Here is a 21,781-nt window from a genome sequence, read left to right as displayed (position 1 = left end):
ATATTAGTAAAAATATATATTGTTAATTTATGAATAATTATTGTTAAATGTGACTTTATTGTTGTTTAGTGCCCTTTAGTATTATGGTGTGCCCTTAATTATTATGTAGTTCCCTTTAGTGTAGTAAACCTAATAATAAATTTTAGTTTATGGTAGTTGACTTTGTTTATGGCCATTTAGAGTAGGTTTACTTTAGTGTTATTTAAGATTCCATTGTGTAGAATAAAAACTACATGCTCTCCTATAAAAACTATTGTAATATATTTAAAGATGTTAAAAAATTAAACAAAAAATACTTTAATTAATATTGTTCAATTTACAGACATCGTCATGGAGCTTCCCCCTGTGCATCCCGGACTTGCATCTTGAGAGCTACTGTTGATACAGGGCAACCATAGGTCTTCAGATATCTGGGATGGGCAGTGTCTGTCCCAGACATTCCGCCCCAGACGTATAGACGATATGTGGGAGTTCACTAGGGACCACCCACTGCATCCTTGTATAGTTAGACGCCTTCAGGGTATGGGTTTTTACAGGATCATAGAGATCGGCCGGTTTCAGTTCGACTGGGCGTCGATCATAGCTATGATAGAGCGGTGGCGATCGGAGGCGCACACGTTTCATCTACCTATCGGTGAGGCTACCATCACGCTTGAGGACGTGGAGGTTCTTTTCGGGCAGCCTGTTGATGGTATACTTGTAGATTACCCGCATGCTCTTAGAGACTATACGAGAGTGGATTACCTTCATATGTTGCAACGGCTCACCGGTTTCCAGCCTGCGGAGCCAACTGTGTTGAGTGGGTCCAGTCGATTGCAGCTGACGCAAGTTCGGCAGCATCTGGTGGCGATGGATGCAGAGATTACTGATGATTCACCGCCAGAGTATATCGACCAGCACACGAGGTTGTTGCTTCTAATAATGTTTGGTGGTATACTGTTCCCGAACACTTCGAGAAACCTAGTCAGCTTGCGATTTCTATATCATCTAGAGCGGCTAGATGATTTATCTAGTTAAGCTGGGGTGCAATTGTTCTAGCTTACCTGTATAGGAAGATGTGCCGGGCGTTCATGGGCACCAGAGAGATGTTGTCGGTTTTTATCGCTGATGCAGGTGAAAACATAGTCAATTCTTTTCATGATTATAACATAAATAGTAAAAAATGCCTTAAATTTTACGTCCACAATCTATATTAGGTTTGGTCCTGGGAGCGGTTCCTGCAGTTCCAGCCACCTCTGCCACCGATAGCTCTGGATGCACCACATCTACCGTTTCTCCTGCTAGCTTGGAAGTGGGTTTATTGGTGAGGCCACGCCCGCGAGGTCGAGGCTCGACATCATCTCCCTTATTACAGGGATTTGTTGGATTTACTATAAACCCCTCAGGTACATATATACTTAAGTTTACTTGGCCTTGCTTGATATGTGTTGCGTTTACTCACGATTCTAGTGTTTAATAAATAGTTCGTATGGAGGCCATACAACGGCGCGCTCATAGTTAGATTGCTAGATTATTTCTCCCGCGGTCGAGCTATATGGAGCTCTTCCATCCCACTGATATGTCTTGATATAGTCGAGCATCATGTCACCGAGCATCATTCTGCCTCTTTTAGTTTCTACTTCACTGTCACAAGTTGTTCTAGTAGTTTCAAGATCTGGAGTTCGTAATCACCGATCAGATTTCAAATATTTATCAAACATGATTTGTAGTATTCCTGATTAATGGGTTCATCACACCATTCTTCAAACCCACATTGATTTTCATCCTACCAATTGGGATGATAACACAAGACTATTAATTAACATGTTATATAAAAACTATTAACAAACATTTTTTCCAATAATAATAACTTACAACTTATTTACACATCCAACGCTTGTGCCCCAGATTGCAATTTGACCAACATGGCTTCAAAATCGCATGTTTGCCACAGTAACACCTTGGTATATCATTTTGTCCAGACATGTGGTAATGCTCGAAAATGAAAAATTAAGGGAAAGTTGTTCTATTCGTTTCGTTACAACGCAAATAATAACTAAAATGTGTGAGGTTTTTATAGGCAGCTAAGAGTGATTTTAGGTTACATAACGCATATTGGTGAAGAGCTATGTATCGCGTGCTAATGATTCTTTAGGGTACAAGTGGATGCAGCTTTTTAGAGCGGCAACTTTTTCAGGTCGACATGACAATACACATAATGCATATTGGTGATGCGCTACATTTCGCGTGATAATAATTCTTTAGGGTACAGGTGGGTGCAGCTTTTCAGATCGACAGCTTTTTCAGGTCGACATGACAATACGCATAATGCATATTGGTGATGCGCTACGTTTTGGGTGATAATGATTCTTTAGGGTACAAGTGGATGCAACTTTTCAGGTCAACATGACAATACACATAATGCATATTGGTGATGCGCTACGTTTAATATACGAGTTCGTGCAGTTTAGTTCTTCTTAAGTTGAACCAAGAGATCAATATTCAAAGACCATTACAACATCCATTTCATAAATGCCACTAACATTTAATAAGTGGCTTAAGAAGAGGCAAAAAAGTGAAGGTAGTTCAACAGATCCATATGAAACACGTCATAACACAATCAATCCCTACCTTGAACAAAATATGCTAGGTTGCTATACTGATTTGGTTGATCACAAGTGGTATGGTGTTCTACGTCCCTTGAAAAATAAGCCTATCAATATACACACTGATCTCAAAGTTGTAGGGCATTTGCACCGCCCTGCTTAAGCGCGCTTTATCAGCAAAAAGCATATTCTTTGACATCACCGTTGGTCTAGATTCACTCCACATTGTTGTCCGAATGCGTCAAGATCCCTTGTGAGGGCATCCACATCCGGCATACTGGGCAACTGATCAAGGTAGGGAATGTCCCTTGAATGAAGCGGCACATGGGACTCGTACACTCTCGATCTAATGGGAGGTGGAGTCTGCATATATGGAGCATGTTGATTGGTGATATCATGCTCCCTCATCAAATCAGGTTCATCATTCTCGTCTTCATCACCATCATCACCCTTATCAGGGAAAGGTGTGTCATTTCCAGACTCATCAGCATTGTTGTCATAGTCATTATCATCTTCCTGACTCTGCGCATCTACTAGATCCCGATTAAATATATCGCCTTCGGCAATTGAGTAAGGACATGACCTTCAAGTTGCTCATTTTCATTGCACAACCAATAAAATAATGAGTTTCTCAAATTCATCCAAGCATTACATATAATCCTTATCACTTAACTTACAAATCATAATCTGTTGATATCCCATGATGCACATTATCATATTGCTGATGACTCCCGGATGGACCACCATGATCCAACACACCAAAACTAGGAATATTCTAATTGTCCGTTGGTTCATAACTTGTAAAATTCATATCTGGCCGGTACCCCTTTTGGAATATATGAGTGTTAATATAAATACAATACATAAAAAAATCATAATACAAAGGAAAATTGAAATTTACCACTCGGCTTGTGGATTATGTAAATTGGGGGAGAAATTATGTCCTCGCTCCTCATTTTCCCGTGGAAAAAAGTTTAGATCAGGCCAAACTATTTCAAACGGAACTTGTTCGGATAAAACTGCTCCAAAAAAACCACTTATGATTAAAGGTTATCCCTATTTTACAGAACCTCAATATTGCGAATGTCTTCAGCCTTGACATACATTTCCAATATTTTTATCACAAGAAGAACCCGGTATTCTTCGCGAGTCCTTAAAAAATCTGTTAGAGTTCTATCCTCTTCGATGTTAAACTCTGTATAACAAGCAACCCCTTGCGGAGTAACAGAATACAGATATTTTTCGGTTACTTTAATATTAACCGAACATTTCCTAACCCTCATTTTTTTACATAACAACGATACCAATCTATCGTACTCCATTGTAAGTGAAAACTTAACATGACACTGTGAAAAACAACTATAGCGTTCTGAGTTATTCTCCACCACAACCTTATCCCCTCCCCCCCCCCCCCAATATAATAAAACCCTAATATTTCGCTCTTCGGACATTATGACAAAATGCAAGATAAGTTAAGCAAACAAATATTTCGGAAGACCAAAAGGACCTTGAATGGATTTTTATCAAATTCTGAAACTCCTTAAATAAGCAAAAAATCAATCAGGGGTATAGCGCATCCATAATAGGTATTATATATGTAGCGTGTGTTATGCATGCGCTATACCCTCAATTATAGGTGGGTCAGTAAAGTTCAGATGAATTATTGGTGGGGCAGTAAAGTTTATATATAGTGCATGCAACCCATGCACTATACCTTAACGAACAAACGTGTCATTAAGGTATAGCGCAGTGAAGAAATGCGTTATATATAAAATGATACTCAGTTATTTTTTCGCCTATTTTTGTCGTTTGAGTCCAAATAGACAATACTTTGGTTCCGCACTCAAAAATTTACTAACTCGAAGCATCATACTTGGTGGGCGTTCGGAAATAAGAATTGTAAAATTTCAAAATAGGGGGAAAAAACTTTTCAAGTGAAAATAGTATTTGAAATTTAGAGTTGTGTTTGGACATGAATATAATTTTGGGTTGTTTTTGAAGTTTTGTGAGTGAAAATTTTGAAAAACAGTTTTTTGGAGTTTTTAAATTTTTAAAAATTTCCAAAATACATATTCAAGTGAAAATTGAAAATTTTATGAACAAACGTTGATTTCGAAGGAAAAAATTTCTTGTGTCCAAACGGGCTCTTGGCTACCCAAATGGACAATTATTTACCATACATTGCATGAATTTCGTGTCCTTTCCTGTCTACCAAGAGAAAGGACATCATGAAAGATGGTCGGTCATCTGAATTCTGATACAAAACCAACTGGTTCAGGCTTTGTCTGAAAATTCAATGACCTAAATATTTTAAGATAAATTATTAGTATCTTTAAGATAAATTATTAGTATCCTTATCAGATATTAAAATTTTATTGACCATGACTTATTGACTCACTATAGTTATATGCAGAATATTAGGAATCTATATTTATGTAATTTTGACTTTATGGAAGCAGAAACTAATAATACCTGTTGTTCGTTTCACTTAGTACTTTTTTTTCCAGTTAATTGCAAATAAGAGTTTGTTGGGGAGCAGTGATTTTCTCTTTATGGTCATCATTGTTGATATTTTCATAGATTTATGAAAATAGAGTACTGTTTTTAACTCCACCAACCGAACTTTGTTGTCCATTCCAAGCTTTTCAAGAATCAGTTATATTAAATTTAGACCACGATTTTAAAAATAATTTTACGTATTCTGAAAGAAAAAAAAATTAGTTCGTCACTTTTTTTCTTAATTCCTCTAATTTTAACTATTTTGTTAAATGGCGAATTTAGCTACGTTGATTTTGCTCGAGAAGTTGATCAAATGAACCTTTGAAAAGTGGGAAGTAGACAACCACTTGAATGGGAGAGTAGTTTTTTTCCTCTCTAAATTCTAACCACTTGACGCCCAACACATATAGGCATAAAATTTTCATCAACCGTATCTAAATTTATGTATTTATTGGCTATAAAAAAAAATTTGGCAATAAAAATTTAGTTCAATTATAGTACATTATAGCTAATAGTATCAATTGAGATATAAGCTATGCACGAATATGTTACTAAATCATTCTGAACAACACTTCGTGAATGACTTTCATGTCCATATAAATATATTCGTATTTAGAGAGGGAAAAAACTTAGGCCACTGCTTATAAATTCTTCGTGAATTGTTGAAAATTATACAAGTTTTAAATTTTCAGGTCTTAAATTTAAGCTTCTAGGCCGAAAATATGGTTTTCTTTTCGATTTTGTAATCTTAAGTCAAGGATTAGGATCATTACTTATTTGTTTTCTTTATTATTGTACTTTTGGATTATACACCACAAGATGGACTTGGTTTGGTAATTGATAGCTATTTTCTTCTTGTTGTTGACTTGTTTTTACAATGGAACAATCATTGGCCTGTGGTTTGTGGATAACGTTGCATCATTTCCAGTTAATTATACCTTTCGTATGCGATGACGATGTCGTTTGTTCGATAGTTAAGGTGTAAAATAACCAGGTTTCAATGATTCTTTTATCTATTTGGGATAGGTACAAGGATAATGTTACTATAATAGTATGTTTTTTTTCTTTTCAAGGAGACGCTGTTGGACCATTAAATTACTAGTTTGTTTCTCTTTCGCTTCTTATAGCAGAATATTATATAAGCAGAAAAGTGCCTGTATTTTGTAGACCTTAAACCCCAATAATAAAAGTCACATAGACACACAACTTACGACCAATTAGGGCAATTTAAATAGAGTCGTCGTAATGTATTTGCAGAATGTTGCATGTGACATTCATTTTGCAGGGTTAGGGTCAAAACATTCTACCAACTGCATCAGAAGAGCAATAAAAGGTCCAGGCATGAAAAATCAAAATCAATATCAATTGGTATAAGTTTCATTTATGAGATCAATGTAGCTGTTCGTTTTCTTATACATAATGCACTTTGGACTAATATGAAAATAAGCAGTATTTCCTCAGTTTCACTTTATATAGCAATATTCGGAGTATGAGGGTTTCGGGGTCAAAGTACTTTATTTTTAATGTGTATTCGGACATTGATTCTTTTAATTTTTTGGAAATAAAAATTACATATTTGAAAGCTTTATAAAAAGTGATATCAGTCATAATATTTTAATAATTAAAAAATTTAAAAAGTGTTCTGGAAGAAGAATTGCTTTGACTCTCCAAATAGTAATATTGTCGTAGATCAGTAGGCTGGCTAGATTGGTCACGCACCTAGGGCTAACAAATTTAGCCCAAGCCCAAGTGACCCGCCCAATCCGTTCAAGATTTGATTGGTTATTGACCCGCATATTTATTGAACTCAGCCATTTTGACCCAACCTATTTCAAAATATTTAAAGTTGGGCTGATTTTTAGCTCAAATTAATCCATAAGTAACTTTGTCCAAATATCTTAGAAATATTTATTTTTTGTTTGATATGTTATGTATGACCGTAACAAAAGAAAAAAAGTCTTATGTAGTAATTATACAATTCCTAAGAAAACAACACATATTAGTTAAAACCTGATAAGAGTTGGACGGGTTGGGCTATAACCCAAATTTTAGTCTATCTTGATTCAGTCCATCTTAATCTAAATAATTTTTGAACGGGTCATTTGACCCATCCAATTATTAACTCAACCCGTTTTGACCCATCCAAAATGGGAACCGCCTCCGGTACATGATAGACGTTGGTATGCCAATGTACTTTTCCGTCTGAATCAAAATAAGTATGTTTCGAACCTTCTCTTTAAAGATGTGAATCATTGTGATTGTTTAACCAATCATACAACAGAAGTTCCAAAATCTAAAGGGGTCACTCGGCAACAAATTGTACATCAATATAAAAAGAGCAATGTGGACTTTGGAAGAAGAGAGTCAAGTTTGTGCTAGCGTGCCATGTATTCAAATAATCAATTAAAACATCTACCCTTCCTTGACTTCATTCTAAATTTCAAATCAAACAGATAATCCAACCTTGAGACACGTCAATCCTATGACACGTTACCTAATCTTTCGATCAACTTATGCGTTTCATATCCACGAATATATGATATTCAGAGAATAGCTATTAGTATAAGATTTGTCAACGTATCAGTGTCAAGTTATGAGGGTCGGCCATTGGTTATCAATAATTGGTGAATTATTGAAACGAATACAGGTATTAAATTTTGATGTCTTGGAATTAATGTTATTAGGCCGACAATGTGGTTTTTCGTTCGTTTTATAATCTTAAATCTTACTTTGACTGTTAACAAAATAAATTTGAAGTTAAAAATTCCACGTGTGGAATATAATATCACCACAATATGACGAACTTGTTTAATGATTCACAATATGTTTGGCATCATTTTCTAGTTATACCTTTCCTACACGTTGTAGATGTCATTAGAACGATGATTAAGATGGAATGTCAAAAGTATTTCGACGATTCTCTTTATTATATTTGGGGTCTGTAAAAGTAAATATTTACGTTATTAATTAATATTGTAACGTTTTCAATGTAAGGTCGTTGAACCTGAGTACTATACCAACTATCTATTTATCTCGCCTAAAGAATAGGAAAAGATTCAAAACTTGCCCCTAGCTAATGGATGGAACAATTAATTGTTCTATTAATTATTCAAACAATATACTAATATTACCATCTTTCGGGAAATGTATGGCTAATATGATTCCTGCGCACCATTGTTGGATGTCCTTCAAGACAAACAGATACAATTTATAATTTTCATGCTTTTCAAAGTTAAAGCAAAAGGATACAATCAGTCCTCCAATCTCATGTCTTCTTTAAATGATAAGAATTTGATTTTGTCAACCTTTACAAGTCTACATTTTATTACAACAGAGAACCTGCGTAATCACAAAAACCCTTTTTGAAAGGAGACTTGCTTCCACCAAGAAGTTTTTGTTTCATTTCCATAGATACAAATCTTTAGTCTAAGCAATTAGTAAGCATCCAGTTTGCAGTATCAAATCTTTAGCTAGTATTTGGACATAGATTTGATTGAAATTTGAAAAATAATTTTTGAAGTTGTATTGAAATTTATTTTTTAAAATTGAAGTTGTGTTTGGACACGTATTTTATTTGAAGAAAAGTTAAAGTTTTGTGAGTGAAAGAAAAAATTTCACCCAAAAACTGCTCTAAACCAGCTCTTGGGAACTTGAAAATTTTTGAATTCTTTTTCTCAAAACATGATCATATTTCATAAACAAACAATATTTTTTTATTTTTTCTGAAAAAATAAAGCAAGAATATATGGCTAAATGGGAGCTTAGTCTAAGGAACCAGTTTGTTATAGTTTTACAATAAACTAGACTAAATGTAAGAGGATAACAACTTTCTTATTTATTTTTTCATATTGAAGAACCATTAGGGGAGCCGACACTCACTGAGACGCCTAGGTAGGCAATCTTTTCCCTTTTCTTTCTCCCCTCTTCACTCTCTGCCTACCCTCCTCTTGTCTCTCCCCTCTTTCTTCTTTCTCCTTCCCCGTTTCTTCTCTCCCCCTCCTCTCTCTAAACCCTAGCAGGAGTATCCATCGCTGGCGACCGTCATGACCGGCGTCCCCCTTTTCCCTCCTCACCTGTTGTGCCACCCTACCCGTTTCCCCCCTCCCCCTCCCAACTCTTTTTCCTTTATTATTATTATAACTATTATTATTATTCTCCTGGTCTGTTGGCTCTCTGCCGCTGCACTCCCCGGCAACGTTTGGCGGTTTCCGGCAGGCATCAAATTGCTAGGTAACTTGTGGCAGCGGCAACAACCCCCCTCCCCAAACCTTGGTTTCGTGGTTGTTTTGTATTTTTTTCAGGACTTTGGCAGTGGTTTTTGGGAACAAGCGGGAGACCTACGTGCTAGCAGAGCAGAGCATCCCTTGTTGGAGATAGCAAGGGACTTTGGAAGTGAGCGCATCAGATCCACATTATTGGGTGTACGCCGGGAATACATTCGAGGTTCTACTTTCAGGAGTTGGTACCTCCTGCCTTTTTGCCCTTTTTTCATGTGATTTATTAAATTTACTGCCATATTAGTTCGCTTTCGGTCTAGACATACTACTAGCGAGCCTGTACCTGTAGCTTGTTTTCTTTAAGGTTGGTCCGTTGCTTGTTTTTGCATTAGCGATTGCCTGAATTTACTGTAGGTTCTAGTGGCTGCAATCTTTGATGGTAGATTAAAGTCATGTCCTCGGGGGTGGCAGGGGGTGGGTCAGGGGACAGGGGTGGGGTAGGGGGAAAGGGGGGTAAGGGGAGTAATAGAGCCTATAGGTTGAGAATTGGTCGTGGAACATAGGGACGTTGACGGATAAGTCTATAGAGTTAGCTAAGATTCTCCAAAAAAGAAAGGTCAACATAGCATGTGTCTAGGAGACTAGGTGGGTAGGGTCGAGGGCGAAGGATGCGGACGTGTTTAAACTGTGGTGCTTAGGGATTATGAAGGGTAAGAATGGAGTAGGTATTTTGGTGAATAGGGACTTTAGAGAATCGGTGGTTGAGGTTAGGTAGGTGAATGATATATTAATGGATATTAAGTTAGTGGTTGGAGAGTTCACTCTGAATGTCATTAGCGTGTACGCAACCCAAGTGGGTTTAGACGAGGAGATTAAGAGGCGCTTCTAGGAGGATCTAGACGAGGTTGTGCGTGGTATTCCGCCTTCCAAGAAGTTATTTATAGGAGGAGATTTTAATGGGCATATTGGGACGAATGTTGGGGGCTATGATGAGGTTCATGGTGGTTTTGGCTTTGGGGCTAGCAACGGAGGAGGTGCTGCTTTGTTGGATTTCGCTAAGGCTTTCGAGTTGGTGATAGCGAACTCTAATTTTCCTAAGAGGGATGAGCATTTGGTTACTTTCTAAAGTACGGTGTCTAAAACTTAGATTGATTACCTCCTCCCCAGGAGAGGTGATAAAGGTCTATGCAAGGATTACAAAGTTATCCCGAGTGAGTCCTTCGTGTCACAACATAGACTCTTGGTGATGGACGTCGGCATCATAATAAAGATGATGAAGCGGGTTATCAGGAGTCGTCCGGGGATCAGGTGGGAAGCCTTGTCTAAGGATAAAGTACACGAGTTGGAGAGGAAGTTCATGGATATGGGGGCCTGAAGGAGTAGTGGGGACACGAGTGGCATGTGGACAATGCGGCGAACTATATTAGGGAGGCTGCGAAGGAGGTGTTAAGGGTCTTGAAGGATTACTCTGGGGGGCACAGAGGGGACTGGTGGTGGAATGAAGAGGTTCAAGGAAAAGTGGAGGCTAAGAAAGTTGCATACTTGAAGTTAGTGTAGAGCTCAGATGAGGAGGAGAGAAAAGCGAACAGAGAAGGGTAAAAGAAGGCTATGAAGGAGGCAAAATTAGCGGTCACGGAGGCCAAGAATGCAACATTTGGTCACTTGTATGAAGAATTAGGGGACAAAGGTGGGGACAAGAAGTTATTTCGGCTGGCCAAGGCGAGAGAGGGAAAGGCGCGTGACCTTGATCAAGTGAAGTGCATCAAAGACGAGGACGATAAAGTTTAATGGATGAGGCTCAGATTAAGCAGAGATGGCATACTTACTTTCATAAACTTCTGAATGAGGAGGGGGACAAAGACATTGTCTTGGGTGATTTGGAGCACACCGAGAGTCTCCGTGATTTTAGGAATTGTAGACGTATTAAGGTCGAGGAGGTCGTGAGGGCTATGCATAAGATAAGTAAGGGCAAAGCGACTGGGCCAGATGAAATTCCGGTTGAATTCTGGAGGTATGTGGGTACAAAGGGCGTAGAGTGGCTGACCGTATTGTTTAACGTTATTTTTAGGATGAAGAAGATGCCAAAAGAATGGAGATGGAGTACGATGATTCCGTTGTACAATAACAAAGGTAATATCCAGAATTATAACAATTATAGGGGTATCAAGTTGCTTAGTAATACTATGAAAGTGTAGGAGAGGGTGGTGGAAGTGAGGGTGAGGATGTCAGTGTTTATATCATAGAACCAATTGGGGTTCATGCTGGGTCATTCAACTACGTAAGCTATCCATCTTATCAGGAGGTCTGTTGGAAAAGTATATGGATAGGAAGAAGGATTTACACATGGTGTTTATTGACCTAGAGAAAGCGTACGACAAGGTCCCGAGAGAGGTTCTTTGGAGGTGTTTGGAGGCTAAAAGTGTTCCGGTAGCATACATTAGGGTGATTAAGGACATGTATGATGAAACTAAGACTCGGGTTAGGACAGTGGGAGGTGACTCAAAGCATTTTCCTGTGGTTATGGGGTTACACCAAGGATCTACACTCAGTCTTTTCCTATCTGCCTTGGTTATGGACGCTCTGACGTACAATATTCAAGGAGAGGTGCCATAGTGTATGTTATTTGCTGATGATATAGTTCTGATTGATGAGATGCGAGGTGGTATCGATGAGAGGCTGGCGGTTTGAAGATAGACCCTGGAGTCTAAAGGTTTCAAGTTGAGCAGGACTAAGACATAATACTTGGAGTGCAAGTTCAATGACGTGACGGAGAATGCAGACAGTGACGTGAGGCTTGATTCACAAGTCATCCACAAGAAAGGGAGTTTTAAGTATCTTGGATCTATTATCCAGGGGAATGAGGAGATCAACGAGGATGTCACACACCGTATAGGGGGAATTGATGAAATGAAGGTTAGCATATGGCGTCTTGTGTGACAAAAAGGTGCCACCGGAACTTAAAGGCAAGTTTTATAGAGCGATGGTTAGACCGGCCTTGTTGTATGGGGCAGAGTATTCATCAGTCAAGAATTCTCATATCCAGAAGATGAAAGTAGCAGAAATGAAGATGTTGGGGTGGATTATTGGCTAGTCAAGAATTCTCATATCCAAAAGATGAAAATAGCATAAATGAGGATGTTAAGGTGGATGTGCGGGGATACTAGGTTGGAAAAACTTAGGAATGAAGATATTCAAGCAAAGGTGGGGGTGGCACCCATGGATGACAAAATGCATGAAGCGAGGCTTAGATGGTTGCGGAGGAGAAGCCTTGACGCCCCAGTTAGGAGGTGCGAGCGGTTGGCCTTGTCAGGTATGAGAAGAGGAAGAGGGTGGCCTAAGAAATATTGAGGAGATATGATCAGGCAGGACATGGCGCGACTCCAGCTCATCGAGGACATGACCTTAGATAGGAAGGTTTGCAGGGCGAGCATTAGGGTCGCAGGTTAGTAGGTAATTGAGCATTTTTCTTCCCCGTTGAGAGTGTTCGTCTAGTTTGTAGTGTCTTGCTTTAGTTTGTTAGTGGTACTTGTTATGTTTGTACCGTTTTCTGCTCTGATTGCCTAGTACATTTCCATTGTTCTTATCGATACTGCCTTTTCCATGTGTTATTATAATTCTTAGGTTGTTGGCACTGTCTTCTTGACGTATGTGGTTGTTACTGTTCCATTGCCTATTTTTCATCTCCTTGTGCCGAGGGTCTTTCGGAAACAGTCTCTCACCCCCTGAGGTAGGGGTATGGTCTGCATACATACTACCCTCCCCACACCCCACACATGAGATTATACTGAATTATTGTTGTTGAAGCACTATTAGTTTTAGTCATGCCTCTTTGTCCTTTTCTTCTTTCTCTTGCTACTAGATTTTTGCAAGAATATAAATTAAAAAAATGTGGCTCTAAAAAAGTATATACTCCCTCCGTTTTAATTTATGTGAACCTATTTTTTTTTGTGTCCATGTAAAAAAGAATGATCACTTTTCTTATTTGGAAATAATTTATCTTTATGCAATGATTTATTACCACACAAAATATATGTGCCTTATTTTACACCACAAGTTTAAAAGTCTTCTCTGTTTTCTTAAACTAAGTGCCCAAACAAATAGGTACACATAAATTAAAGTGGAGTATAATTTATCATTTATTAACATAATCGTTACTGTTTCTTAATGGGATTTGAATTATTCGGAATACTACTGGGGCCATTTCTAGTATATGAAATGGAGTATCATTTTACAATGTTAGAAATATGAAATTAGAATCTCCTAGTTTATGAGCTCCCATGGGCTAAATTCAAGGGTTGATTAAACACCATTCTAAGGTAAAAATAGCACGGGCTAGCCAGTTTTCGGGCTGCTAATTGAAAAATAGCCAGCATTTGCAAAGTCATTGAAAAATAGCTACTATTTTATTGCAACACAGAAAGTTCCAGCCTAATATACTGGAGATTGATGCACCTATGTATGAACTTCCAGCTAATTATGCTGGAACTCCAGCACACAGAAAATTTTAGCATAATATACTAGAGATTGGAACACCTGTGTATGAACTTCCAGCATATTATGCTGGACCAATATATTATGCTGGAACTCCAATATATTATGATGGAGTTCGAGTATATTTATACTGGAACTCCATCATAATATAATGGAGTTCCAGCATAATGTACTGGAACTCCAGTATATTATGCTGGAAGTTCACATGTCAAAAATTTGAACTCCAGTATATTATGATGGAATATTTTCCGGATTTTGAAAAGTGTTTTCGTTCAAATTTATCTTTACATGAAAAGTGGCTAAATTTCGATTACTTTTGAAATTGTGGCTATTTTTCAATTACCACTTGTAAATCTTGCTATTTTTGAATTTCACCCCATTCTAAGGGCTGCTATTTAGGGAATAACCAATATTTATTTTGCCTTGAAAATTTGAACTAAAAATTATAAACTCAGGACAATTCAGGAAACGTTGATTAATTCCTAAATACTAGCTCTTTAAAGTGGCTACCTGATGTCATTTCTATGTTTAAATAGCTCTATAATAACACATTTTTATGAGAGTCTTTTTCCTTGATGATTGTTATGCTTATAATTTTATCGTAGAAACTGATAGAAAATTTCCTTTTTCCTCTATGAGTTTGTTTGTTTGATTTTCCTAGCATATGTTTGAATCAGTAGGTCGCTTTACCATCAAGGGGTATGGTGAGATAGATAAGATTCATCCATCCTATATTATAGGTCTTGCGTTCGAACCTTGGATATAATAAATCTGAATAGAGAGCGATTTTCCCTTTAACGAGTCTTATGCGATGCGAACTCGGATTGATCGAGACACCAACATGTGTAGCATATATTAGGTGGGAAACCAAAAAAAATATTTTCTTTAAAAGGTAGCTAGTGTATCCCTCTCTATGGGCTCATTTGGGCCTATTTGTAATGGATCTGCCGTTGAAACTTGGAAAAACTAAATAATATAGTCAGCTCCCAAAAATAATAGCCATCAAACTTTATAAGAATTAAGTCTCTGCCGTTCAAATCTGGCAGTGGTTATATTTGCACTACTTCGTAAACTTAAACTATGTTTTAAATAACAACATTTAAATTGGCTATACAATTTTATTTCCACATTCTTTTAGGGAGAAGTGCACAATTAGTCACTAATTAGAGCTGTATTTACTCTTAAGTCACTATTTAAAATGTATTTACTCTTTAGCCAATGCTTTAATAAATTTTTACCCATCTGAACGAAAATACCCCTGTGCTAGACATGATGTCCTTAACTTCATGAGTGCTGTGTAAATATTAAGGACAAAGTGTCCTGAATTAGCACCTTCTGTTTTAAACTTTATGACATCCTGTCCTTAACTTCATATGTACAGTGTAAATGTTAAGGACATGGTGTCCTTAACTTCATGAGTGCTGTGTAAATATTAAGGACATGGTGTCCTTAACTTCATGAGTGTTGTGTAAATATTAAGGACAAATTGTCCTGTATTTGCACCTTCTGTTATTAAACTTTAGGACATCATGTACTTAACTTCATATGTGCAGTTTAAATATTAAGGACATGGTGTCCTTAACTTCATGTGTGCAGTGTAAATGCTAAGGACATAGTGTCTTTAACTTCATGAGTATTGTGTAAATATTAAGGACACAGTGTCCTTAACTTCATGAGTGATGTGTAAATATTAAGGACAAAGTATCCTGTATTTGCATCTTCTGTTGTTAAACTTTAGGATATCATGTCCTTAACTTCATGAGTGCTGTGTAAATATTAAGAACACCATGTCTTTAATATTTACACAGCACTCATGAAGAAAGGATAAAACCGTCTTTTCATATTAATTTTAATAGAGTACTGGCTATTTTTGCTTAGCATTAAACATGCTGGATAAAAATTAAACACCACATTAAAAAGTGGCTACCCCACACCATTTCTACATTCTTTTACGAGAAAAGTTCATTTGTAGCCACTAGGCCAAACTTATATCACCTGATAGCCACAAAATAACCCCATACAAGTCATAGCCTAAAAATAAAAATAAAGGCTAGCAACTGAAAAACTGAGACCATACGCTCAACGTAAACGAAAAGGAAATCACTCCTAATCGATTTTGTATCCTAAATTCACGCGTTCAGTATGAAATCTTCAACCCCCAAATAGTATAAAAGTCGCCCAATTATTCACATTGTCAAAATAATTCTAGGGTTTCTGAAGAGTAAACCCATAGCAGAGCTCAAAAAAATTCACGCTGAAATTTAAAGTTTTTGCACAATTGCGGCCTACAATCAGCTTAATAGAGTTGAGATTTCGTTCTTAAATTGTGAAATTGATACAAAATCGAGAAACTCAACTAATGTCTATGGAGATTGTGAAAGTTGGAACTATTGTTCCAATTTTGATTCCGATTTTACTTCAACACAGTGGTGTGTGGGTAAGTGAGAGTAAATTTATTAATTTCCTTGTTAATAATGTGCTGATCAATTCGGACTGTAGCTGTGAGTATTTTGTTGATGAGATATACAAGTAATTGGGTAAAGATTCAATTACAAGTGCGATGGAGATAAAATATACAGTGAATGATGGCTATATAGCAATTTCAATATACAATGATATGAGTGTGCGCTTGTATATGGAGATGAAAAGGAAAAACCTAGATATCACTGAATATCCATTATGCATAATATTGAAAATTGTGTATTCAAATGTTGAATGCTCATATTCAAGTTCATACTTGGGTGGTAACTTACTCGCAACAACTTCAGCTGGTTTACAATGTCAGAGCGTAGAAGAAGTATACGAAACTAATAGTGTTGAGATGATGGATAATTATGGAAAAGAAGACAAAATTGAGCTAATGAAGAGAAATTGTATAATAGACAATCCACAACATGAAGAAATTGCAGAAGGTCAGTTGTATTAGGACAAAGATACACTCATTAGTGTAATAAAGCACTACGAAAAAAATATCAATTTATAGTGGATAGATCATCTACAACAAGGTATGATTTCTACGTATGAGATTGCACTTCTCTGTATTTTTGTGTATACTGCTTGTTTATTTGAGATACAAGTATAAAAATCTGAAGAAGTGCATTATCATAACACTATATTTTAAATAGGTATTGTCTTACATGCGTGGATGAAAGTTGCAAATGGAGTCTTAGATCTTCAAGTCTACACAAATCAAATGTCTTCAAGGTTAGACGGTTCAATGATGTTCACACTTGCCCAGAGACGAGTAGACTGTTTTCACAACGTCATGCTACTTCGTCAGCCATTGCAAAATTGATTTGCAACAAATATGCCAATCCAAAACAATATACACTCCAGCAGACATCATGAGCGACATGAAACAACGGTATGGGATTAATATGAGTTACATAAAAGCTTATAGAACAAAATAAAAGGCGCTTGAACTGCTAAGAGGGATACCATGTGAATCTTATAGTAAACTGCCGGATTACTTGTATATGATAAATGTGACAATTCCTAATTCTGTCACAATGTTACATAAATCAAAGGACATGCACTTCATGTATGTTTTTGTCATACTAAATGCATCAATCAAAGGATGAAAATACTGCTTCCCAATTGTAGTAGTTGACGGAACATTCCTTAAATCATCACATAGGGGGACAATGTTAACAGCTAGCGCACAAGATGCGGCAGGTGAATATGTCGCAGTTGTGAATACCTAATTTTTTGCACGCTCTTCCCAAAATAAAAATAGTACTAATAATCATAATAATAATAACTTTTGGATGATTTTAGCTATTTTTTGTTTTTCTTTGAATTTATTTGCGCATTTTTATGTGTGTATTCCTTAATTAAAAAGTACCAAAAATACTTTTTACCTTTTATTTGTATATTTTAGTTTGCATCTTTAAATTATATATACCAAAAAGATTTTCTTTCTACTTGTACATTTTCTTTAGGACTAAATAAGACTATATTTTTATTAGAGGGAAAAGGGATTGGGCTAGTATATTTTAATTAAAATTGAGCCAACATTGATCCAAATTTTGAGCCCAATTCGGCCATACCCAGTCCAAAATGGCTGGCCAAGACTTGGTCCAAAATGGCGTAGTTTCATCATGAAACTACGTCATTTCATTAAGTGAATCAAGATTAAATCTCATTCATTCATCTCTCCCTCATCCAATGGTCCACAATCAATCTCCCAACTAAGTATTTAAGACTTAGAAATGCTGAAATTTTGCCCCCATTTTTCCCATAATTACTTTCTTCTTCCTCCCTCTCTCTTCTCTCTCTTCTCTCCACCACCACCGTTGTCACCGAAAATCACTCACAGGCGGCGAACCACCTCCAAACACTTCCAAATTCACACCATATAATCTCCACAACCTCCTATTTTCATATCTCCAAACCAATTCCTTCAAAACCCCCCTCAAACTTCTTGAGTGCTAAGATCTGCATGCTCGTGATTATTTTATTATTGTAGTCGAGTAGTTTGGTTTATTTCGTAGTTGGCAGATATGAATATCCATGTTTCTTTGATGTTAGTTTGAACTACTTAGTTCATAGTATACTTAAAGAATGAGTGAGGCAAAAAATTTTAGTATTGAAAGAAGAGTATTGGACTGTTGACATTGGTGAACCTGTGTTGTATCAAACTTTATGTCAAAAGGTTTCTGTTGCATTTGTACCTGAGAAGTTGATTTTTCAAAACTGGCCACTTTTGTTGCATTTGTCACCTTAATTTAAGGCCAAATAGCTATAGTTGTGGTAGTAATATTTTTTTAAGTTCAATTGAAAGGCATCATACATGCGATTTCATGTCTTATGCCAATTCTGTTGATTAAGATGATAGATTTCTTTAATAGTGGATGATGACTAGTTCTTATTGGCTTGGATTAGAATTTTAAAAGTGATAAGAAAAAGCCTATTGAAATAACTAAAGGCAGAAAAGAGAAAAGTGCCCTTTAATTTGAATGAAAAAGTGATCTTTTAAGGAAAACTTATGTCGAGCCTTTAGAATTTGCACGTGTGGTGGCCTATTTTTTTTTATATAAAATAAAAACAAACAAATTAGCCTATCCCCAAAGTGAGATAACCCGTCTTTTCAAATACATGCAAACAAATTGGTCTACACTTTCATAATAGTTGGACAAATAACTTGAGATAATTTTTCGCAAATAATTAAGTACCAAATAATTTAAATGCTAGGCACTAATAGGCATACTTTAACCTTTTCATTCACGGACTCGCTTGCGTAGCGTGATGTTTAACCTTTAATTAATTCATTAATTTTTTACCAAATTCAATAGCTTTAATTAATCCTTGCGCTAAAATCGCGGATTCGCTTGCGTAGCGCGATAGTTGATATTTAATTAATTTCTTCAAGTGTAGTAACATTATCAAAAGTAATAATGTACTAATAATCCTTGTCATTACTTCGGATTCGCTTGCGTAGCGCTGTTGTGATAAAATTAATAAATTTCGTCTCGATCACGCATTCGCTTGCGTAGTGTGGTTACGACATCTTATTATTCAAAATATTCTTTAATTTTTCTAATAATCCAGAAATAAAAGCGGATAGGTATAATATAAAAATTATATAAATCGCAGTTTGTCCAAAATTAATTCAAGCCAAGTTTAAGTCAATAAAGCAACCGTGCTAGAACCACGGAACTTGGGGAATGCCTTACACCTTCTCTCCGGTCAATAGAATTCCTTACCCAAACTTTGTTTTCGTAGACTAATTAATAATAGATTCAAACCTTCCATCGACTAGGGATTCAAATAAAAGGTGACTTGGAACACCAAAAATCAATTCCAAGTGGCGACTCTGTAAATAAAATAATCCCTACTCAAGTTTGTCACTTTAATTGAAAAAACTCTTTAACCCACAATCCATAACATAACATATATCTTTTTGGGGGTAAAAAAGAGGTGTGACAGCTCTGGCGACTCTGCTAGGGAATAACCAGAATTCGAGCTTGCACATGTTGACTTTTTTATTTGGCTTTATTAATTTTGTATATATTGCGATTTATTTGTGCCTAATGTGCTATATGTTCACTTTTTACCGCTTTAATATTGTTGAACTGTACATATAAATTGTCTTCTTACGCACTCCCTCTAAGTCTTCTTGAAAATAAAAATTGGGCATTTGCTTGACATAGACCGCTTTCTTTGAGATAGCCGAGGTGTTTGTCACCCGGTGAAGGATTTTTAGTCACACATGTTTTAGGCCGGGAGCACCACCAGCTAAGCCGAAAAGCAATCCTACTGGTACGCTGACTCTCCTCGGCTCGAGTTGTCCGCTCGAGTAAGCCAGTCTAGATACCTTCTCCAATAAGATTTAAACCTAGAAGAACAAACCTCATGCCGGATATCCCTAGTAGGTTCGCTTTATTTGCATCACATGCATTTGACTTAGCAAAGCTCGGCACAGGGGTCGGGTCCGTATAAGACAGGTATCCTCTTTGAGACCATCATGTTCACTTATGTGCTACTTGTTACATCATTTGGAAGGCTTGCTTGCATTGTTGAACGGCTTTAGAAAATTAGTTTAGCGGAATTATTATTAAAAATAATAATAATAATAAATAAATCATTCTCCTAGTTTAGTACAAATAATCCTTTTTACTAAGATTTTGTAGTAGTCTGGCATGAGGTGTAAATATTAATTTTCATAAAAATCAAAAGAGAAAAATACTCGGTTTCACCGAACTATGCGGGTTTAATTCTCACCGGATGTGAGATACATAGGCAACCTCCATCGGGTTCAGCCCACATTTTTCAAAAAAAAAATGCTAATATTGTCACCTTTTACTATTTTGTCCTCGTATTCCGGCTGTTTTGCCAAGACAGCCTTTGAACCTCCCCGGGAGTACCGAAGGGCCGTTTTCGTAAGAATAGCCTTTTAATTTATTTTGTCTACTTTTTATCATTTTGTCCCTATAGTTGACCCTTTTTGCCGAGACATCCTTTAAGCCTTCCGTGGAAGTATCAGAGGGTTGTTTTCGTAATAATAGCCATTTTTCCTACTTTTATCATTTCACCTTTTGTGTTGGCTAATTTCAAAAAAAAAAAAAAAGATCGAGTCTTATTACCTTTTTTATATTTTGCATATAGTTTAGGTAAGTCATGAATCCCTTTTGTCTTATTCTTAGGTTCACCATGAATTCTCCACAAAAAAGCAGTCAGAAAAGGGTAAGGGACAAGAAACCTCCTATGTTCTTGATCAGAGATAAGACCCCGAGTAGTCTCCGTAATTGGTGGCTTGGTTTTGCTACATGGGAACGAAATCAAGTATTTAAGCACCTCAGGTTCCTCCCAACCATCATGGAAATTAAGTCTAACAGAGATTTAATCGAGTCCCTAGTGGGTTTTTGGGACCCCGTAAACAGTGTCTTCAGGTTCAAAGATTGTGAAATGATGCCTACATTGGAAGAATTAGGTGGGTTTACCGGATTGGGAAGAGACCTTCATGGGAAAAAGCCTGCTGCTCCGAGAAAAGTTGGTGTGAACAACTTTTTGAAAAGGTTATGCCTCCGTCGAATTCCAATGGGTTGCTTGGATGAAGGTTGGGTTCCTTTGAAATATTTCTATGATAGATTTGCGGACGAGAAAGGGTTTGAGAACTTCTCAGGCACAAAATCCGTCAACCAATTGAGTTACGACGCCTGGAGGGAGTTGAGAATCTTCGCGTTCATGATATCATTTGTGGGGACCATGGTTTTTCCAGAGCGTGGTGGGCACATCAGAATTCGATTGGCTGCGGTAGTCTCGTATTTGCAAAGTAGCGAGGATCATACCATTCTTCCCATGATTCTGGGAGATATTTTTTGAGCTTTGACCCGTTGCCAAGACGGTAAAGATTACTTCAAGAGATGCAACATTCTACTGCAGATGTGGTTCATAGAGCACCTTTATCATCATCCAATAGTAGTAAATTTCAATGATAATTGGCTAAATTACATTGGATGTCACCCGGACAGGGCCGCGAATTGTAAT

At 36.9% G+C, this 21,781-nt stretch overlaps 1 protein-coding gene across 1 annotated transcript; it reads left to right on the top strand.

The window, feature by feature from the left end:
- Positions 1 to 462: 462 nt before the first annotated feature.
- On the top strand, positions 463 to 1,017 carry LOC142169784 (serine/threonine-protein phosphatase 7 long form homolog). Its single transcript, XM_075231695.1, has one exon. The coding sequence runs from the start codon at positions 463 to 465 to the stop codon at positions 1,015 to 1,017; it is 555 nt and encodes a 184-aa protein (XP_075087796.1).
- Positions 1,018 to 21,781: the final 20,764 nt, after the last annotated feature.

The sequence above is a fragment of the Nicotiana tabacum genome, chromosome 15, assembly GCF_000715075.1.
Source record: "Nicotiana tabacum cultivar K326 chromosome 15, ASM71507v2, whole genome shotgun sequence".
Taxonomy (NCBI): Eukaryota; Viridiplantae; Streptophyta; class Magnoliopsida; order Solanales; family Solanaceae; genus Nicotiana; species Nicotiana tabacum.
Note: the sequence above shows the minus strand (reverse complement) of the source record. Positions and strands in the feature narration are given on the sequence as shown.